This window comes from Oryctolagus cuniculus, chromosome 1 (genome assembly GCF_051225735.1).
Source record: "Oryctolagus cuniculus isolate XC-2025 breed Fujian yellow rabbit chromosome 1, ASM5122573v1, whole genome shotgun sequence".
Classification (NCBI taxonomy): Eukaryota; Metazoa; Chordata; class Mammalia; order Lagomorpha; family Leporidae; genus Oryctolagus; species Oryctolagus cuniculus.
The window spans coordinates 85,978,908-85,997,162 of record NC_142867.1 but is presented as its reverse complement, the minus strand read 5'-3'; the positions used below and the strand labels follow the sequence as shown (position 1 = coordinate 85,997,162).

At 46.4% G+C, this 18,255-nt stretch overlaps 1 protein-coding gene across 4 annotated transcripts in view; it reads right to left on the bottom strand.

Annotated features, from left to right (window-relative positions):
- The window catches only part of PIWIL4 (piwi like RNA-mediated gene silencing 4), a 47,205-nt gene that overhangs the window by 23,266 nt on the left and 5,684 nt on the right, over positions 1-18,255 (bottom strand). For all 4 annotated transcript variants that reach the window (XR_016233773.1, XM_089332746.1, XM_089332739.1 and 1 more), the window contains 7 exons: positions 16,613-16,827; positions 11,807-11,928; positions 9,826-9,906; positions 8,278-8,475; positions 6,960-7,071; positions 1,796-1,919; positions 719-836 (listed from right to left, as the gene is read on the bottom strand). Coding sequence is in view for 3 of the 4 variants with exons in the window: in XM_089332746.1 (XP_089188872.1) it covers positions 719-836; positions 1,796-1,919; positions 6,960-7,071; positions 8,278-8,475; positions 9,826-9,906; positions 11,807-11,928; positions 16,613-16,827 (970 nt within the window). In the remaining variant the exon portion in view is untranslated. The remainder of the gene's footprint in view (positions 1-718; positions 837-1,795; positions 1,920-6,959; positions 7,072-8,277; positions 8,476-9,825; positions 9,907-11,806; positions 11,929-16,612; positions 16,828-18,255) is intronic.

Genomic DNA, 18,255 nt, shown 5'->3' with positions numbered 1-18,255 from the left:
TCAAGTAGGCCGCATAGGTCATTTTTAACTTTATAGTAGCCACATTAAAAAAGTAAAAAGTAACAAATTATTTTCTAGATAGATATTATTTAACCCAATAGATACAAAATATCATCATTTCAAGATATGTCATTCGGTACATTTTAAGGGCCCAGTGGCCACATGCTTTAGGAGATCAGAAGGGAGATCCAGGGCAAAGTGCAATTTCCCAGGTTCCAGCGAATGTACTAGGTGAGGGCAAGAAAGACAGTCTGAGAATCAGCCAGGCTGAACCACAGTCCAAAGTATCTCATGCTGAAAAAGACATAGTGGGGTTTGCCTAAAGTTCAGCCTGCTGGGGCCACTTCAGCAAGACCTAAGCATTCCTGGCCCTGATTACCGTGGTCCTGGAGTGGCTGGTGGGTTGGCTTGTAGCCCCTTTCTTCATTCAAAATGTTAGCCAGCCCTCCAGGTATGAAACGAAGGCCAGCACAAGCGCGTCACTGACAGACGGACGTCTACTCCTGCCAGCCCGGCTGCCCCAGACTTGCCCTCAGCCCGCTGACTCAGAGGCACACTGGACGCACTGACAGCTCGGCACAGCACAACTCAGAAGCACTCTGAACCAACAAGAACGAAGCGTTTTGTTCACTCAGGGACGAGGCGTTCTGGAACCACCCAATGCTACACACTCAGCCTTGGGCAGGGCATACTTGGCTTCAGGAAGCCAGCCCAGTACCTCTGGATGTCGTCGGCGAGTCTGGCCAGGCGCTGCTGCCGGCCCATAGGACTGAGCCGCGTTTCCTCAGCCACAGCCTTCATCAGTTGAAAATCAGAGGTTGCCTGGTCACTCAGGCCTGCGAAATGCAAACAAAAACAATGTGGGAAAAGAAACATAAGCAATGGAACCTCGGGCCAGCTCACACTCAGGTTAAGTGTTCCAAGTAAGCCAATCAGCTTCAGCAGCTGGGTAGTCCTGTCCAATAGGAACACAAGCTACAAATATCATTGTTATTTGCTAGTAGCCATGCTAAAAATATGGATAAAATTATTTTAAATAGTATAAATTACCTAATTCAATATATCCAGCACATGAGCAATATAAAAATTAATCAGTTTCTTGTTTTTCAGACTAAGCCTTTGCCATCAGGTCACTATTCTATACTCCTAGTGCAGCTCTGCTCTGCCTCTCATCAAGCTAGTCACACGTCAACTGTCTAACAGACACACTGACTCACGGCTACCCCCTGGGCTGTGCAGAGACAGTATCACAAGATCACGAGGACTGGTTCTCCCTCCCTTCGAGGGTCATGTCCTATTAATTGTTCTAATCACCAAAACATACACACAACTAACAGTAAACAGGAGAAAGCTCCCCTTCTCAGTCACACACTGAGAGTCATCAACATGAAAGTACTCAAGGCAATTATTCAGGTTCTATTACATAGTCAGGGTTACATTCTGGGAGCTCATACAAGAACGGAAGGATCATTTTGGCATTATCATGAACAACATAGCTATATTGCTTCCTACACTAATGAAATCCAAAAAATGAACAAAAGCAGCTGGATTTTAGGAAAATATATGGAATCTATTTTATATCAAAGCAGTAAGTGGAATACACAAGGAAAAAAGTGTCCAAAGGACACTCTACCCTCCTACTTGTTTCTATTATTGAATAAATGCCCAGCGGGGCCCGTTCTCCATGGGTTACATTTATGCGCTGGTACTCAGATGTCTTCAGAGTTTGAACCCCACTGCTGGGCATGAAGAGCCTGTGATCAGAGGCCTGACAGCTAGGAAACATAAACATTACCTGTTAGAAAGCAGAGCTCTGGGATCAGGTGGACCACTCGGGCCTCAGCACTGTCGTTTCTCTTGCTTTTCAGCAGACTAACAAGCACTGGCTGATTTAGGTCAGACAGAGTAATATCATATTGCTGTAAAAGCCAAGATCCATGGGGGAAAAGTTAATGTGGAACCACTGCAAGATGAACATCCTTGCCTATAAGCACTAAGAATCCCAAAATGCATATATAAGAAATCTTTTCAACAGATTTAAAGAACATCCCATAGTTGCCTGTTCACCTCTCCTTTCCTCCCAGAAACTTTTCTATCTGATGGCCAGTTTTATTATTGTAATTATCTTTTATAATGCAACACCATTAAAAAAATCATTTCTCTGCCCCCTCTGGGTTTCATCCAGAGCCCAAATCATTCTCCAGCTGGTTCTATATACAGCTTAGTGACCCCACTGAAACTGATTCAAAGCTGGCATTTGCACTATCACTATTGATGACTGAAGCAGACTGTCCCAAGCTGAACCATGTCTAAACATCTGCATTCATTTAAAATACATATACACACAGGCCAGGGGCAAGGGTTCTATTGGGTCAAGCGCAGAATTCCCAAGGGAGCAAGCACATTTATCCTTCAATATCCGGGATGTTATGGAGCTGTAGGGAAGCATCTTGGAAGCCTAATAAATGTGATTTGATTCTCAGCTCTTCTGTCTGCCTGGACCATGACACTAGGGAAGTCGCTTACCTTTCCTCCATTTCATTTAGGAAATGAAGACAACAGGTGCTCAGAGGTTTCCCACATGAGGTGCTAGTGTGAAGTCTGGTTTATACTGAGGCCCTGGCACTGGTCACCCCGCACCCCCACTGCACTTCCCTCCCTAAATGTGAATTTCAACCTTCTAACCTTGCCAAAAGTCATTTCCAAAGGCAAAATTTCCATTTAACACTCATGACCAGTATAGTTTACTCAACATTGATGACAGGACAACTGGAATTAAACTTTACAAAATGCCTGGGCACCATGTGATGCTGTCACCAACAATTATAACTAAAGGACATAAGATGTGAGCATTTCTCTGTTTCAACAAGGGCTTTTGGTGATTAAAATAAATCAGGAATTGCCTTTTACACAAATCATGATAAGCGGAGCACTGATATTTCTCAACCTTCAGAGCAAAGCTGGAGGCAGACACCATCATCACCCCCTTCTCAGACGAGAGAACACCGCGAGCCATTAAACAGCTCCCCAAGATTCTGTTACTAGAAGCTAGCATGGCCAGAACCAACCCCTGCGTTCTAACTCAGGACACTGCCTGTTACACCACTCAGCACCGGGTCCCTGGGCTGGTAACCTAGGGAGGGCTTCCTGAACGAGGCAGGGTCCAAGGAAAGGCTTTGGAGAAAATGCAGGGGCATGAAAGTCCGGGAAACAGCTCAGACAAAGCTGGCCAGCTGCAGCGGGATCGAGAACTCTATCCACTCAGTGCCTGTCACAAGGTGAATTTTACATCTGCCTTGCCCCACATTTCTGAGCCTTTGAAAATGTATTACATGATAAGATAAAACAGAAAAATTCTGTATGCACTCTCTTCCACTTTGAAAATACATAATAACTTAGAGCTTCTTTTCTAGGACACAAGAGAGAGCATTTAAAAGTTGACACAATATTCTTTGTTTCCTCCCTAATTACAACATACACACAGTGAACTCAAACTGACTGGGATTTCAGCCATGACTCCCTTGTCAGAAAATCCTAAGTCTTAAAACATATTTGTTCAGAGAACCACGAATTTAATCATGCAAGAAAGAAATCTAAATTTTTAGATGAGGATTTAATAAACACTTACAGAGCACCTGTTACGCACAAGATGCTTTGCGTGGTACTCTGCATCAAGGATCGGTCAAATACCATGCCTGTTCTACAAGGGAGACGTGTGCTACACAGTACATTGGCACGTGTGCTACACGGTACAAGTGCTTAGAGAACAGCCAGCTCTCTTGCAAGTGTGGCAGCCAGGACTTCACAATGAGGTGACAGGCCCCTGAAGCTAGGATTCGACCTGGTGGTGGAGGAGACAGGTCCAGTGGGGCTCCGTGTGATGTCTAGTGACCATGCACAAAGGCTGAGCAATGTTCAGTGACCGGCAAGTGCAGGGGGTGACAACTGCATGGCAGGCATGGGTGAGGAGGCTGAGGGACAGGAGGCTACAGTGGGAGGAGACCACACTGTAGGATCTTAGAGATGAAGAAGGGGAAGATGGAAAGAAGGGACAGGTCTCACCACTTACCAGGGCTCACGATGTGCAGACACCAAGGCAAAGGCTCTGATGGCACTGCTACCATGTTTGTTGCTGCGCACGCTGTGAAGGGAGGCGTATTCCCTTTACAGCTGACTCCCATTCAGTGGTCTGCCAAGCTTCTCCACCGAGAGCCAGGACCTGCTCATCCCAGAGCTCATGCTCTTTTTAATTAATTAATTAATTAATTTGAAAGGCAGAGTTGCAGCAAGAGAAAGAGAGAGACACAGAGAAAGAGGTCTTCCATCTGCTGTTTCACTCCCCAGATGGCTGCAATGGCTAAAGCTGGACCAGTCCAAAGCCAGGAGCCAGGGGCTTCTTCCGGGTCTCCCATGCTGGTCAGAGGCCCAAGCACTTGGGCCATCTGCTGCTGCTTTCCCAGGTGCATTAGCAGGGATCCAGATTGGAAGCAGAGCAGCCGGGACTCAAACCAGTGCCGATGTGGATGTCAGTGCCAAAGGCAGTGGTTTTACTCACTGCCACAGCGCCGGCCCCCAGGGCTCATGCTCTTAGCCACATTTCTGGGTGGTGCTTCTGGAAGCTCTCTCTGGTGGCAGTGAGGATGAGGAATGACAGTGAGGGCGGGGTTGGGCAAGGACCCCATAAAGGAGACTGCAGCACCGCAGAGGCGAGCTCTGAGGCATCTTGCATTGCTGCAGTGAGAAGAGGCTGAGTAGGGAGGGATGAGTTCCAGGGAGAAGTCAAGGACAAAGGGGCAGAAGGCATCCTGGGGACTGCTGAAAAAGGAGGTGAGGGTGCAGAAGAGGACGGCAAGGTGGCTTGAGCCCCCAGGGAGAAAGTGCAACTGGAGCGGCAATGAATCCACTTTGAATTACGTCAGTACGAGATGCCTGCAGGATATTCATGCAAATACATTCTCAAAGTGGAAACGATTATGTCATTTGGGAATGAGGCCAAGGCAAAAGCACTATATTCAAGCACTCTCAAAATACAAAGAGAAGATCCTGTAAGAGAGAACCATGGTGACTAACAGCTCCCTTCAAGGGATGAGATACACAACCTGAAAGCCAGCAGAGGCCACAAGGGAGTGGCCCAGGAGTCCAGGAGGGAAGAGAGCCATTCTGGCAGGCGGGCCCACAGTGTCCACAGCCACCCAAAGACAGGACCCAACCCCGTTAGCCACAGTCAGCCCTCGGTGCAACAGAACACCAGAACTCACCCCCCGCCCCCTCTCCCTCTGACTCCAACTGCACCCATCAGCCAACCCCCCACCCCACCCCAGGAGCCACTGTTCTGCTCCCCACTTCCATGAGCTCGGCTTCTTTAGATTCCCCGTGGGAGTGAGACCACGTGGTGCTTGTCTTTCTGTGCCTGGCTGATTTCACTTAACATTATGAGCTCCAGGACACAAAGTATCAGTGAACCATCACACCATACCCCATAAAGCTGAAAAATGATCATATGTCAAAAAAAGTAATGACTGGTAAGAGGGGGAAATGCCAAGCTCCTTAGGGTAAGAACAAGAACTGAACTTGACCTTTTGGAGCTACTTCCATTCCCGGCAGCACCGAGTACCACAGTGCTGACGTTTCAGGAAGGAAGGTATGTAGAGGCGCTTGGAGCTGGCATAGATAACTTTCCAAAGTTAGCTAATGCGGAAGAGAGAGCTCTTCCTGAAGCTGTAGAAAGACCAAGAAAAGGCTTCTGGCTTTTGTTTTCTTTTCTGAAACATTTGTGAGACCTTAGAGACCTGAGTGTGATTACCTATTAAAGAGAAGGTTCCTCTGGCAGGCCCTGAACATGCAAAGTGGGGGACAGGGGAAATCTTTGGAGACCGGGGATGAGCCTCCAGAGACAGCAGGAGAGCTCAAAGACAAATGCTTCAGATTCACTCTTTGCCAGAAACTGCGCTAACCCTGGGATCCAGAAGTAAAGCGCTCAGTGAGGCACGCGCAGGGCAGGCAGGCGTCAGTTCATCTGTGTCCTGCCTGTGATCATCTGGTGCAGTCAGGGAGGGGCAGGGGAAGCTGTGGGAAGAGCCACAGGAGCCCTGTGAGAGCTCAAGGCTGAGCTGGGATGGGAAGGGTGTTTCATGTTTGTCTGGCTGAGAAGGTGTACACAGGAGGACAAAACAAGTGTGAAAATGCACGGGGGAGGGGGAGGGGTGGCGCGGAAATTGAGTCAGGCGGCCACAAAACCAAGTAGAGAAGAGCACATGGACCGGCCCTGTGGCGCAGAAGGTTAAGCCTCCACCTGCAGTGCCTACATCCTATATGAATGCCGGTTCAAGTCCCGGCTTGCTCCATTTCCAATCCAGCTCCCTGCTAATGCACCTGGGAAAGCAGGGGAGGTTGGCCCAAATGCTTGGACCCCTGCACCACGTGGGAGACCTGGAAGAAGCTCCTGGATCCTGGCTTCAGGTCAGCCCAACTCTGGCCATGACAGCCATTTAGGGACTGAACCAGTGGAGGAAGATCTCTGTCTCTCTGTCCTTCTCTCTATATATCTACCTTTCAAATAAATAAATAAATAAATCTTGCAAAGAAGAAGAAGAGCACAGGAAGGGAACAGAGGAATAGTAAGAAATGAGGCTCAAAAAACCCCTAGGAAGTGGCCTAGGCCTAAAGGACCTGGGAAACTCTGCTAAGGGGCTTCTCTGGCTCCGAAGGCCATCAGGAACTGTAGAGATGTTCAAGGCCTGAAAGTGCCTCACCAGATGTGCTTTTCAGGAACATGACCCAGATACAGTAAAAGGACAACAGGAGACAGGACGCGGTGCGAGCCAGGTCCGGGCGGTGGGAAGGAGGAAGGACAAGCCCGAGGACCACGTGGGAAGCACACTGGGCATGAGGATCGGGGACCTGCTGGACTTCTCTGAGCTAGCAGCACAGGAGCTAAGGATGAAGAAAGCAACGCGTACCTCCTTGTAGTAGTCCACATAGGTGATCTCAGTGCCGTCACGCTTCTGAAAGCTGTGCGTGACCCTCACTGACCAGTCAATGTCGTCCACACGGTAGGTTTTGTTATTGTATCTGGCAAACACACACAAACAACCCCACATCATCTCACATAAGCAGCAACTTCATCACACTTTTAAAATATGAAACACACTCCAGAATGTCAGAAATTATTAAAGTTAGTAACACAGGAATAATCACTTCTTAAAAAAAGGATCAACTCTCATCTGAGAAAAGTATCCGTGAACTCTTCAGTAGACAGGAAGACGTCCACATTTCCACAAAACCTTTGGGAAAGCCATCAGCCCACAGCCTGTTTTTCTCCCTGATGGACAGGTACTCTAACTTCGGGCAAATTGTTCTTAAATGTTCAAGCCCCAAAGCATTGCTTTTCTGGTATCAAGCAGAAGCTGCCAGGAAGTCTTTCTGATAAGAATCACCCACAAAAGCTGATGGGTCACACAACCGTGGCTTCCTGCTCAGCCCCATCCAGGGCTGACCCTGCACAAAGCTGTAGAAGCTCCTTCACCACAGTCAGGAGCTCCCCTCCTGCGGCCCCAGGCTGGGCCCAGGGGCCTCCACTGCGAGTTTGCCCAGGGCTTTCAGCACCTTGCGAGGTGACCTGGAAACAGCGTTAGTATGTTAACCCATTGAGATCATAAAGAGAAATTCCAAACCAGACCAGGAGAAGGCTAACACACTGTCAGCAATAGACAGTGGGCTTTCTGGTCCTCGGGAAGTCATCTCATCTGCGTATCTTTAATTCAATGTGCACAGAAGGCAAATCCCACACCGCCGCTCACGTGTGTAAAGAGGTCTCAGTGGAAGAGACTCGGAATCTTACAGAGAAGGTGGGACACGGACCTCAGTTCTGTCCCACAGTATGAGACAGTAATCTAACTGTCTGGTCTGAGCAAGTGCTCAGGAATCGGCCCAGGGGCGGGAGCTGAGCCATTCCAATGCTGTGGGCAACCAGAGCATCAGAAAAGCAGCAACGGCAGAGCGGGGCTTTGTGGTGGTGGAAATTTAAAAGGCAGACTCCGGGGTGGGGAATCCAGGCAGAGCCATTAAAGTAGCAAACACAGAGCGCTAGGAGTGGGCAGAGAGGGGCTGGTAAGTCATGATTCAGTGTGGACAGCCCAGAAGGCCACGTGGGGAAGTCTGCACAGCAGAGGATGGCCAGGCCCTGCTCAGCCCAAGGCGCCAACGGTTCCCCTGTTTCCAGACACCATGAACAGTTCACTCTCCAGACAAAGTACATTTCATGATGCTGGCTTTTACCTTGTGAGGACAATGAGCCCGATCAGCTGTTTCTCACACATCTGCGTGAAGCCAGATGCCCCCGCTTTGTGGCAGAGGTCAGACATAAATTCTAGAACAGTCTCGTTCCGGAGGACTTTAAAACTCACATCGGCACTGAACAGGAGCCTGCTCTCAAAGTACGCTATAGACACAGCAAACCCAGGCCACAGCATCAGTCTTTAAACACAAATAAAAAATAACAATCAAAAAGTAATACTTCAAATGCCATGCCAGAAAAACAATAAATATTTTAAAATGATTCTGCCTTTTTGATTCTTTAGATTTTATAAGAATTTTTTTCATTTGTCTGATTTTTTTTTTCCAAGTTGCTGGCTTAACACTTTAGTTAGAAATATAAATGGGGAAAAAGTATAGCTTCTGTGAGCAGTTTCTCAGCCCTGGCCCTGCCGATATTCTGGGCTGGATAATTCTGTGTTAGGGGCTGTTCTGAGCACTGTGGGATGCTCAGCAGGACCCCCGCCCTCTAGCCACTAGGTGCCAGTAGCAGCCCCCACTACAATGACAACCAAAATGCCTTCAGACAGTGCCAGGGTCCCCTGGGGAGGCGAAAATGCCTTGGATGAAAACCATAGCTGTAGCAAAAATTACATTTATGGTGTGATCTGTCTCTGGATTCAGAAAAGCACACGGACTCAAAGGTGAAGGCAGCGGCCGGGTTTCACAGGGGATTAAAAGTACAGAAGGAAAATCGTGTGCAGATACACAGGCTCCAGTTCCTTTCCACATGGACTGAAGACTCCTGAATAGCAAATTGTTACAGAAATGGCAAAGATGAGCATTTTTAAAAAAATGATTCAGGTTTATAATTCACTGCACTACCGAGCCAGCCTCCTGTCATTCTGTACAACACCGGACCCAGAGGCATTTCTGATCTGGGTGCAGAGATGCGTGCCAGGGACAAACTGGATGCTCTGTAAGGATGCTGATGTTGAATCTGCATGTGGCAACCCAGCCGTGTTTCCTCCACCCAACAGAAGCCCAAGCACACCACTCCTGCTTCCGTTACTGCACTTCCTTTGTGTATGTCTCGGGGCACGTGGCCTGTCTAGCTCAACCACAATTGAGACACAGCTGACCACTTGCCCTGCAGCTTAGGTGAACGTCTGAAGTGTTCAGAATGGTGGGAGCCCTCAGCTATGCTGACCTCTGTCGACCACTCTGGCTTTGCTAACTGCCTTCCAACTAGCAAGCAGGTCTCCAGCTACGTGTTACATCACAGTGCAGCACACTTTGCTTCATTACTACCTGTCATACAAAGAGGAGTTCATTTCTGAATTCTCTCTGGGATTTATGACAGAGATCTAGGAACCTAAGATAAGGTAATGGGCATGTAGCTTCATGTTTACATTCACTGCTCTGTTAACAGAAAACCCAAATATTAAAAAATCCATTACATTTCATTTCCCAGAATCTCTCCCAGGAGGCATAATGGTGCAATATTGCATCATAAATTATACTTCTCAAGCTATAACAACTTTAGAGAAACAGAAATACAAATGAACTTACTTGTGCTGGGGAATTTTCAGTGGCTCCGAAGGCTTATAGAAGTTTCGTCCAATCTGATACATGGACAACTTCTTTAAGATCCTGCAAACATATATTTTTGAATCTTTAGTAAGTAACAGTCAATAAAAGAGTAATTCTAAGTTTGTACCCATGCTGAATATATGACAAAACAAAAAGCACGAAATTCTGCATTTAGCACTGGAAGGTTTAGATGCTAAGTATACATATGAACATATATATAAGAACGAATACTTCTCCATACTGGAGAGTGATACAGTTCAAAGTATTTTCATGTGTCAGGACTTAGCTGCAACAACAAATCCGTGGTGATTACCAACCACGACTGTGGTCCAACGTTCTGTTTAGCAACAGTGGGGCAATGCACGCCATGTCTGAGGGCTCTTTTGCTTCTTCTCTATGTTGAGATAGGAAGCTGTCTCTAATGAGGCTGCTCAAGCTCCCAGGCCCCACCAAATAACCACAACAGCCTCTCAGGGAGGCCAGGTCATCTTGGGAATCTGACACATCACTGGCACGAGGCTATGCCATGCAGGGAGGAAATGCAGGTAGTTTTTGAATCAGAAAATGGGGATTTCAATTCCGTGATTCTGGCAACCAGCTGTCATTCAGCCTCAGCCTCCTCATCTGCAAAATGGGTTTTTTTAATTATACCTGCCTTCAGGTGCTCCAGTGAGGAGCAAGTAAGACAAGCCACGAGTGAAAGAGCTTTGTCGAGAAAGCACCTCCCAGATGTCAGCCTCTGAAGAGCAGCAGGAGCACTAAGGCCCAGCCAGCGCTGAGAGATACAGTACTGGATGAGTCAAGTTAGAGACCAGTGCACCTGCTTGAGGGAAGTTGCTCTATGCGCCCCTACTACTCAGAAAAACCCAGAACTTCCCCAACCTCATCCTCTCTAAAGGCCACTGCCGGGCAAAGGCCTTGCAACTAAGGTTTTAATTTTTTTAAAGATTTATTTATTTATTTTGAAAGTCAGAATTACAGAGAGAGAGAAAGAGAGAGAGAGAGAGGAAAGACAGATCTTCTACTCCATGATTCACTCTCCAGATGGCTGCAATGGCCAGGACTGGGCCATGCTGAAGCCAGAAGCCCGGAGCTTCATCCGGGTCTCTCACATGGATAGCAGGGGCCTAAACACGTGGGCAATCTTCTGCTGCTTTTCCCAGGCCATTAGCAGGGAGCTGGACTGGAAGTGGAGCAGCCGGGACACAAACCAGCACCCATAAGAGATGTAGGCGGCAGCTTTACAATGAGTGCCACAACACCAGCCTCGGCACCCAATGTTTTAAAGCAAAGCATCGGTCTGACCCACACCACAGCGTGTGAGGTTGGTTCTGTTTTGGTGCACTCACGTGTTTCCTGAGAAACTCACTAAAAACGTGGATTGTCAGGCCCACCCATGAAATTCTCAACTGGGTTGGACAAAGAGTCAGGTAATTTGCATTTGATCACGTTCCCTCCCACCCCAGAGAGGACCCTGATCCTTGGGTTGAGTCTGACAGACACTGAGAACCTTGGCTGCAACTTTGTTTCTGCCCCATTTGCACTTGTGAGGCAGGGAAAGGACCTCCGGGTGGAGCCAAGGCAGAAGGCAGACGGCGGCGACAGCCTTCTGCACCCACAACCAACAAGGAGAGATACAAACCCCTCCCTTCACTAACTCACATCAGTGTGGGGCAGAGGGTAGAAGGGAAGAGGAGAAAAGGAAAAAGGGCATCCTGCCCGTTCCCTGTGAGGCAGCAACAACCTGGAATTCGGGTCTAAACGTGGCGGACCTGGTGGACGAGGATTTGTGCCAGTGAGAGTCTGCGATGAATCAATCACATTGCACATTGCTACACGAAAGCACATGAAAAACTACCCCCAAAACGGCTTGATTGCTGGCACACTGCCCTTAAATGCCTGATGGTTTTAATACCCAGGCTTCCTCATCCACATTAACTTGGCATTCAAGGCACCTTACTTTTTGAAGATGATGTTGAAGACCTGAATGCTCACAGGGGAACTTGACGGCAGCTTCCTCGTCAGAGTGATGGTTATCTTTACTGTCTCCCCTCTTTGAGTTTCGCTGGACAGTTCTGTGACCTGGGAAAAGAGGAACTTAATATGTACTCTCCGGCTTAGCCCCGAGGGTGTAGATTGTAGCTATCATAAAGCCATCACAAGTTTTTTCACATTAACAGAAAACTGCAGGTGTTAATGGACGAGTAATAACCTAACCATCACATTATGTTTCAAGGGGTTTTCCCTCCCTTCTGCAGCTGGCTAATCCTAAAAAAGCAACACATCTCTTCACTCTCTAACTTCTTAAGGGAGAATGAGAACCAAAGCTGACTCACAGCTCAAATATGTGATCCAAAAAGAATTCCAGTGCAGTGGCTCTTGACTTTTTTTTTTTTTTTTTTTTTTTTGAGGGAGGCTAGGGCTGGGAGGGAGGCGGGTCACAATACTTCTGAAGACTGATAGAAGTTACAGATATTCTCTTAAGAAAACTTCACATGTGTGTACCACAGCAGTGTACAATGTAGCAGTTTTCAGAGGGTGCTTGGTTGCTCTCAAACTGGTTAGTGACCTGATCTGCCCATCTCAAGTTTAGAGTCCAGAGTCCAGTCTCTCAAAGGTTTATTACTAAAGCAGAACAAGAAACAGGAAAGCAGACAGACCCGAGGACAGACAGGAGAGAAAATAAACATGAGGGGAGAAGGCAGGGTGTGGCAGAAGGGACAGACAGGAAATCACTGTGGACACTTCAAGGGGAATGGTAATTAGTTGCTTGGGTTGGATCAGTGAAATGGGCAAAGGTGGGTTGTGGGTTTCTAAGCAGAGAGAGAAGGTATGATGATGGGAAGCGAGGGATAGATTTTGAAGAAGTTTAATTGTTCAGGTTTCTCCAGGATCTTATACATGTTTGAAAGGTCTAGAGAAACCCTCACAGCTCTCACACCTGGAACCATGCTCTAGCAGGAATAGGTTTCCATCACAGCTCGCTCCCCTGCATTTAAAACTTCTTGGACCAGACAGGATTGGATTAGGTTTTCGAAATAAAGGCATGCACAAATCAGTCATTAAATACCAAGCAGTGACCTGGGATTTTTCAGAAGGGTAATGAATTAAAGAAGGCTGTTCATTGGCAAGCATTCAGGTACTTCCATGTACTTTCTTTTTTTTCTTTTTTCTTTTTTTCTTTTTTTTTTTTTTCTTTTTTTTTTTTTTTTGACAGGCAGAGTGGATAGTGAGAGAGAGAGACAGAGAGAAAGGTCTTCTGTTACCACGTAACACTGTAGTTTTAACCACTTTAGGAGGAACCAAGAAAGGAGCGTAGGAACCAGAGAGTGCATGGAAACGAGGAGAAACTGGTCCTTTCATGGAGCATGGAACAGTCGTTGAGATTGCTTCCTGCTTCAGGTAAACAGCGGTGGATGGCCAGGACACAGCTCATCAACACGGGGCAAGTCCAGCAGGCAGGAGGGGCACGCAGCTTTGAAACTGCAGTAGGGATTCTGGACAAAGGCTGGAGGCACCACGGTGGGGAGCTGGGCACTGGTGGCACTGCAAGTGCATTGCCAACAGCCACTCAGCTGCCCCTGCACTTTCCCACCAACACCAGCCCCTCACTTGCCTCCCACATCTGTCAAGGACTCCTACCCTCCAGGACCCAGGCTGCTAACCCAGAGGGAACTTTCATGTCTCCTCTACAATTCATCATCTAGTCTACTGGCAGGTCTTGGTGCTTCAACCTCAGCAGAGTCTTGAAGCTATTTCAGCTGTTTCAGTGCTGTTATTTACCACAGGGCTCAAGAGCACAAGATTTGGAATTGGACAGACCCTGGTTCTCTGCGCCTCACAGCCTATGCGATAGGAAGCAAGTTGAACATCTTTCTCTATCTCTGTATGGTGGAAATGAGTCCAGCTTTAAGCCACAGGGCTGTGAAGATTAAATGAAATAATGCATTAATCTTATCCTCATCCATAGGATGTGCTCTAGGGAAAGTTATAGGACCAGTGGCACTTTATGTCTTGGTCCAAGCCCTGCTGAGATCCTACCCAGGTTATTCCACTGACACTTTATTAATCTTCCCACCCCTTTGGGCAAATCAATCAACAGGACATGATTCAAGTAACTAGAACTCAGCATAGCTCCCATGGAAACTCTCTAGTCTCAGAGTCTCCAGGGGTCCACAGAGGACGGGTTCTCTTCTTCAGCAGTATTTAAAGTTCTTCTTCCTACGTTAGGGGCCACCATTTCCACACTTTCCTGGATAAGCCTGAACAATTAAGCTTTTCCAAAATCTGTCCCTCACTTCTAACCATTGCACCTTTTCTCTTTCTGCTTAGAAACCTCCAAGCCCCCAATGTCCACTTCACTGATCCAAATTCTACCCAAGAAACTAATTATCATTCTCCCCAAAGTGTCCTGCTGTGGATGAACTTGTCTTTGACCAAGCTCTGCATGATGACCTTGAGGAAGGTATTTAACTTCTCAAAGGCTCCATGGATGGTGAAGAGGATCCAGTGAGGTCACGCTATAAAGAGCTTAGCAGAGTAGTTAATAAACACAATCTAGTAGGCATACAGCAGCTGCTCACCTCCAGAGGCATGTGCTGGGCCTCACCAGAAAAAAACCCAAGCACTGTACCCAACAACCAGGGAGCGCTCAGCAAATGCTGGCAGAATAAAAATACGACTTGTTACTAAGGCACTTACTTCATTCTAACTTACACTGTGCATATGTATAAATGACTTTGGTACAAATTTGAATTTTTTTGAGAACAAGAACCTTATTTCACTTTCTTTGTTTCCTCCATGGTGGAAACACCCTGCTGAGTAGGCAGGGGGTTCTTTGCAGCATGACAATGCAAATAGGCTAGCAAACCCACTTGTGATTGCAGGTGCACAGATGGGCTCTGGAAAACAGTGGAAGGCTGAGAGGTAGCTGAAGAGGATGTCTAGAACTGCACCATTTGGGAGTGCAATGAATGAGTGGAGGAGCTCTTTCAACTAAAATAAGTGTTGTGGGATTGGCATGGTAAAGAATTAAGCCTGGTCTTTGTTAAGATCAGAATAAAAAGGCAAGAACAGCAGATCACTTTGTTTCTCACTGTAACTGGGTGGCAGTGATAAGGAGTAGGACAACACTCTTCTGTTTAAACCTAGCATGAAATCTACTGGCCTGATTTGTCCCACAATGGTTTTTACAGCCTGTTTTCTCCATACTCTCCTTGTCAGACTCTGTCCTCAGCAACAACTAAGTATCTGACACATATTACACACTCATTTTGAAAGATATGAGTAGCATTAACTTATACCTAGCATCTGTACAGTAAAATTTCTCCACTTTGGTTAAGTACAACTGAAGCAAGCTGGATCATTCAAGGATGATCTATGATAATTTTAACATTATCTAAGTTTCTAAATTCTTACTGCAGATATAGCTATATGAATAGATGTTCTTTACTGTTAACAATGCACCTGAAACAGATTTAAGTGTAAGATGCGTATTAGCTTGCTATCAACACCTGCTCCCAGGACAAAGTACTAAAGGATCACTAAGGACTTATGATGAATAAAAATGTTTCCAGGGGCCAGGGCTGTGGCGTTAGAAGGTGAAGCCTCTGCCTGAGGTGCTCGCATCCCATATGGGCTCCGGTTTGAGTCTCAGCTGCTCCACTTCCCATCCAGCTCCCTGCTAATGCACCTGGGAAACAGTGGAAGATGGCCCAAGTGCTTGGGTTCCTGCACCCACAAGAAAGACCCAGAAGAAGCTCCTGGCTCCTGGCTCCTGGCTTCGGATTGGCCCAGCCCCAGCCATTGCAGCCATTTGAGGAGTGAACCACCAGATGGAAGACCTCTCTTTCTCTCCTTGTTTGTAACTCTCTCATAGAAATAAATAAATCTTTAAAAAACTGTTTCTAACTGTATAGATGCATATTTGCTAAGCCATTCAATTGAACCAGTGGTAGATAAAACCACTTCCAATCCAACTCCCTGCTAATGCACCTGAGAAAGCAGCAGATGGCCCAAATACTTGGGCCACTGCACCTATGTGGGTGACCAGGAAGAAGTTCCTGAATCCTGGCTTTCGCCTGGCCCAGGCCTGGCCATTGTGGCCATTTGGGGAGTTAACCAGCAGATGGAAGATCTCTCTCTCTGTCTTTACTTCTCTCTGTGTAACTGTGCTTTTCAAACAAATAAAAAATAAATCTTTAAAAACATTTTATTTGAGGTTTGAAAGTGTTGAAGGTGTAAAAATAATATATAAATAAAACATACAATTTGAATTTCCAATCATTACATTTAAAAAATACTCTTAAAACAGACACAAGTAGCTACAATTTCATATGTCATGAAGGAAATGACAGTTTGAGAACCAAAGATTGAAGTGTAATTGTTTGGATGCATAGACACAACCCTGCAGGAGCAAAGTACAATAAATGCAAAGCTCTGAGGCCACAGGCTGAATTGTTTCTTAAAGTCTGGCCTATTTTGGGAGAAGTTTAAAAATGATACCTATTTCAAGAACACTTAGCAGCTCTTATTTTTAAAATGCCAGGCCCCTAGCTTCTGAATTAAGAAGTCAATTACTAGTAAAGTCTTAGTTAGGAAGTCTTTTAGCTCCCAGGCAAGGGAAAAAGAAAGAGGTGAGTCATGAGTGAAGTACCCTTTCCAATTGTCATGAAATTCAACTACTCTTTTCAAAATATATATGGATATGCATATATATATATATACACATATATATATATATAATGTAAAGTCAATCACATTGTACCTTTTCTTCTAGCTGTTGTGAGAGAAAAAGGATGGCACCATCAAATGCTTTTGCTTTATTGGAAAGCTTATGATGACCATAAAGCAAAGCAATTCTCAGCCTTCTCGACGCTAAATCTGGACTGTAGGTCACATGGTACTGGTACAGCTGCCAGTCCTGGGGCAGATCTAACTGGAAGAGATTTGTGGCCAGTTTCACAGGTATTCCACTGGAGCCTGAAGAAGACAAACAAACAGCAATATTTTTAATAAAATATCATAATATATGAATATTAACCATATCACTTAACTTACATCTGCATTTGCATAGTAATGCATAAAGTTAGGATTTTTGTTCGGTGACACAAGTTAAATCCTAAAACAGGCCATCTGATAACACTGAATTTAGTTGAAAGGGATCCATGTGTGAAGCAGCCCTCACAGGAGTCCAAGGGCAGACGATGACAATCTTGTCCTTGGGAGAAGAGAAACACCTGAACTCACCCACCCCTTCCAAAGCCCACCTTCCAGCTGCCACCCTCTGCAGTTGGCATCAGCTCATGTAACATTTTCAGATACGGCTCTGAAATTACACTGCTCCCAGATTATAAAGAAACTGTCCAGTTCTTACCATGAATACAACCCCCAATATCTGGGAAAGCCAGGTAATCAAGAGTTAACCATATACTGAAAGAGTCCTGTCAGTGGCTGGACCACTGTGCGAATCTCAGACATGGAGGGGAGGGCTGAGGCGAGAGGCAGGAAGTATATCTTTCCTGTGTGAAAGCAGATGGGCCTCCAGGCTTCTATTTTCTGAGGGCACATGGGGGCCATGTGTGCTTCCAGGAAGCCCTCCCCACCACAGAAAATTTTATTCACATCTTAGAAGTCTTAAAAGCCTACAGGACAAAATCAGAGACAGCCACGACAAAAATGGCATAAGCTCTCCCAGGATAGAAGCAAGGAGGGGGCCACGTAGGTGCTTCCAGGGGCCAGCGTTGTGGCATAACAGGTTAAGCTGCTGCCTGCAATGCTGCAACATGGGCGCCAGTTCAAGTCCTGATCACTCCACTTCGGATCAAGCCGCCTGTTGACATGTTTGGGAAGGCAGCAGAAGATGGCTCAAGTCCTTGGGCCTTTGCACGGATGTGGGAGACCCGCCTAGCTCCAGCCACTGTTGCCACTTGGGGAGTGAACCAGCAGATGAAAGACCTGTCTCTCCCTCCCTCCCTCTCTCTAACTCTGCCTTTCAAATAATTTTTTTTTTTTTTTTAAAAAGAGGAGGTTCTTCCAGCTTTCCTCACAAAGAATCATCCAGGGTTTGTCCTACGGAAAAGAATTTCAAACAGGCTCCACTTTGCTTTTTCTTATGGATGAAGTGGAAATGGGTGTCCTTGAGGTCAGAGGAAGAAAACCTATCGTGTGCACCTCAAACTTCTCAGCTCCAATCTCTGATGTGCATCTGGTAGGAACAAGCAGTTGCTGTGCTATTCACAGAAAAGCTTTCTTTTATCCTCCCAAATCCTGGGGAAATGACCACATATTTAAGTGGCTCATTTAAATGGCAGAGAAGCAAAGTGGACTGTCAGAGCTGGCAAGACAGCTGGGTTGTAACATCCGGGGGCTTCGAATAGTTCATGGAAACTTCTATTTTTCCACAAATTT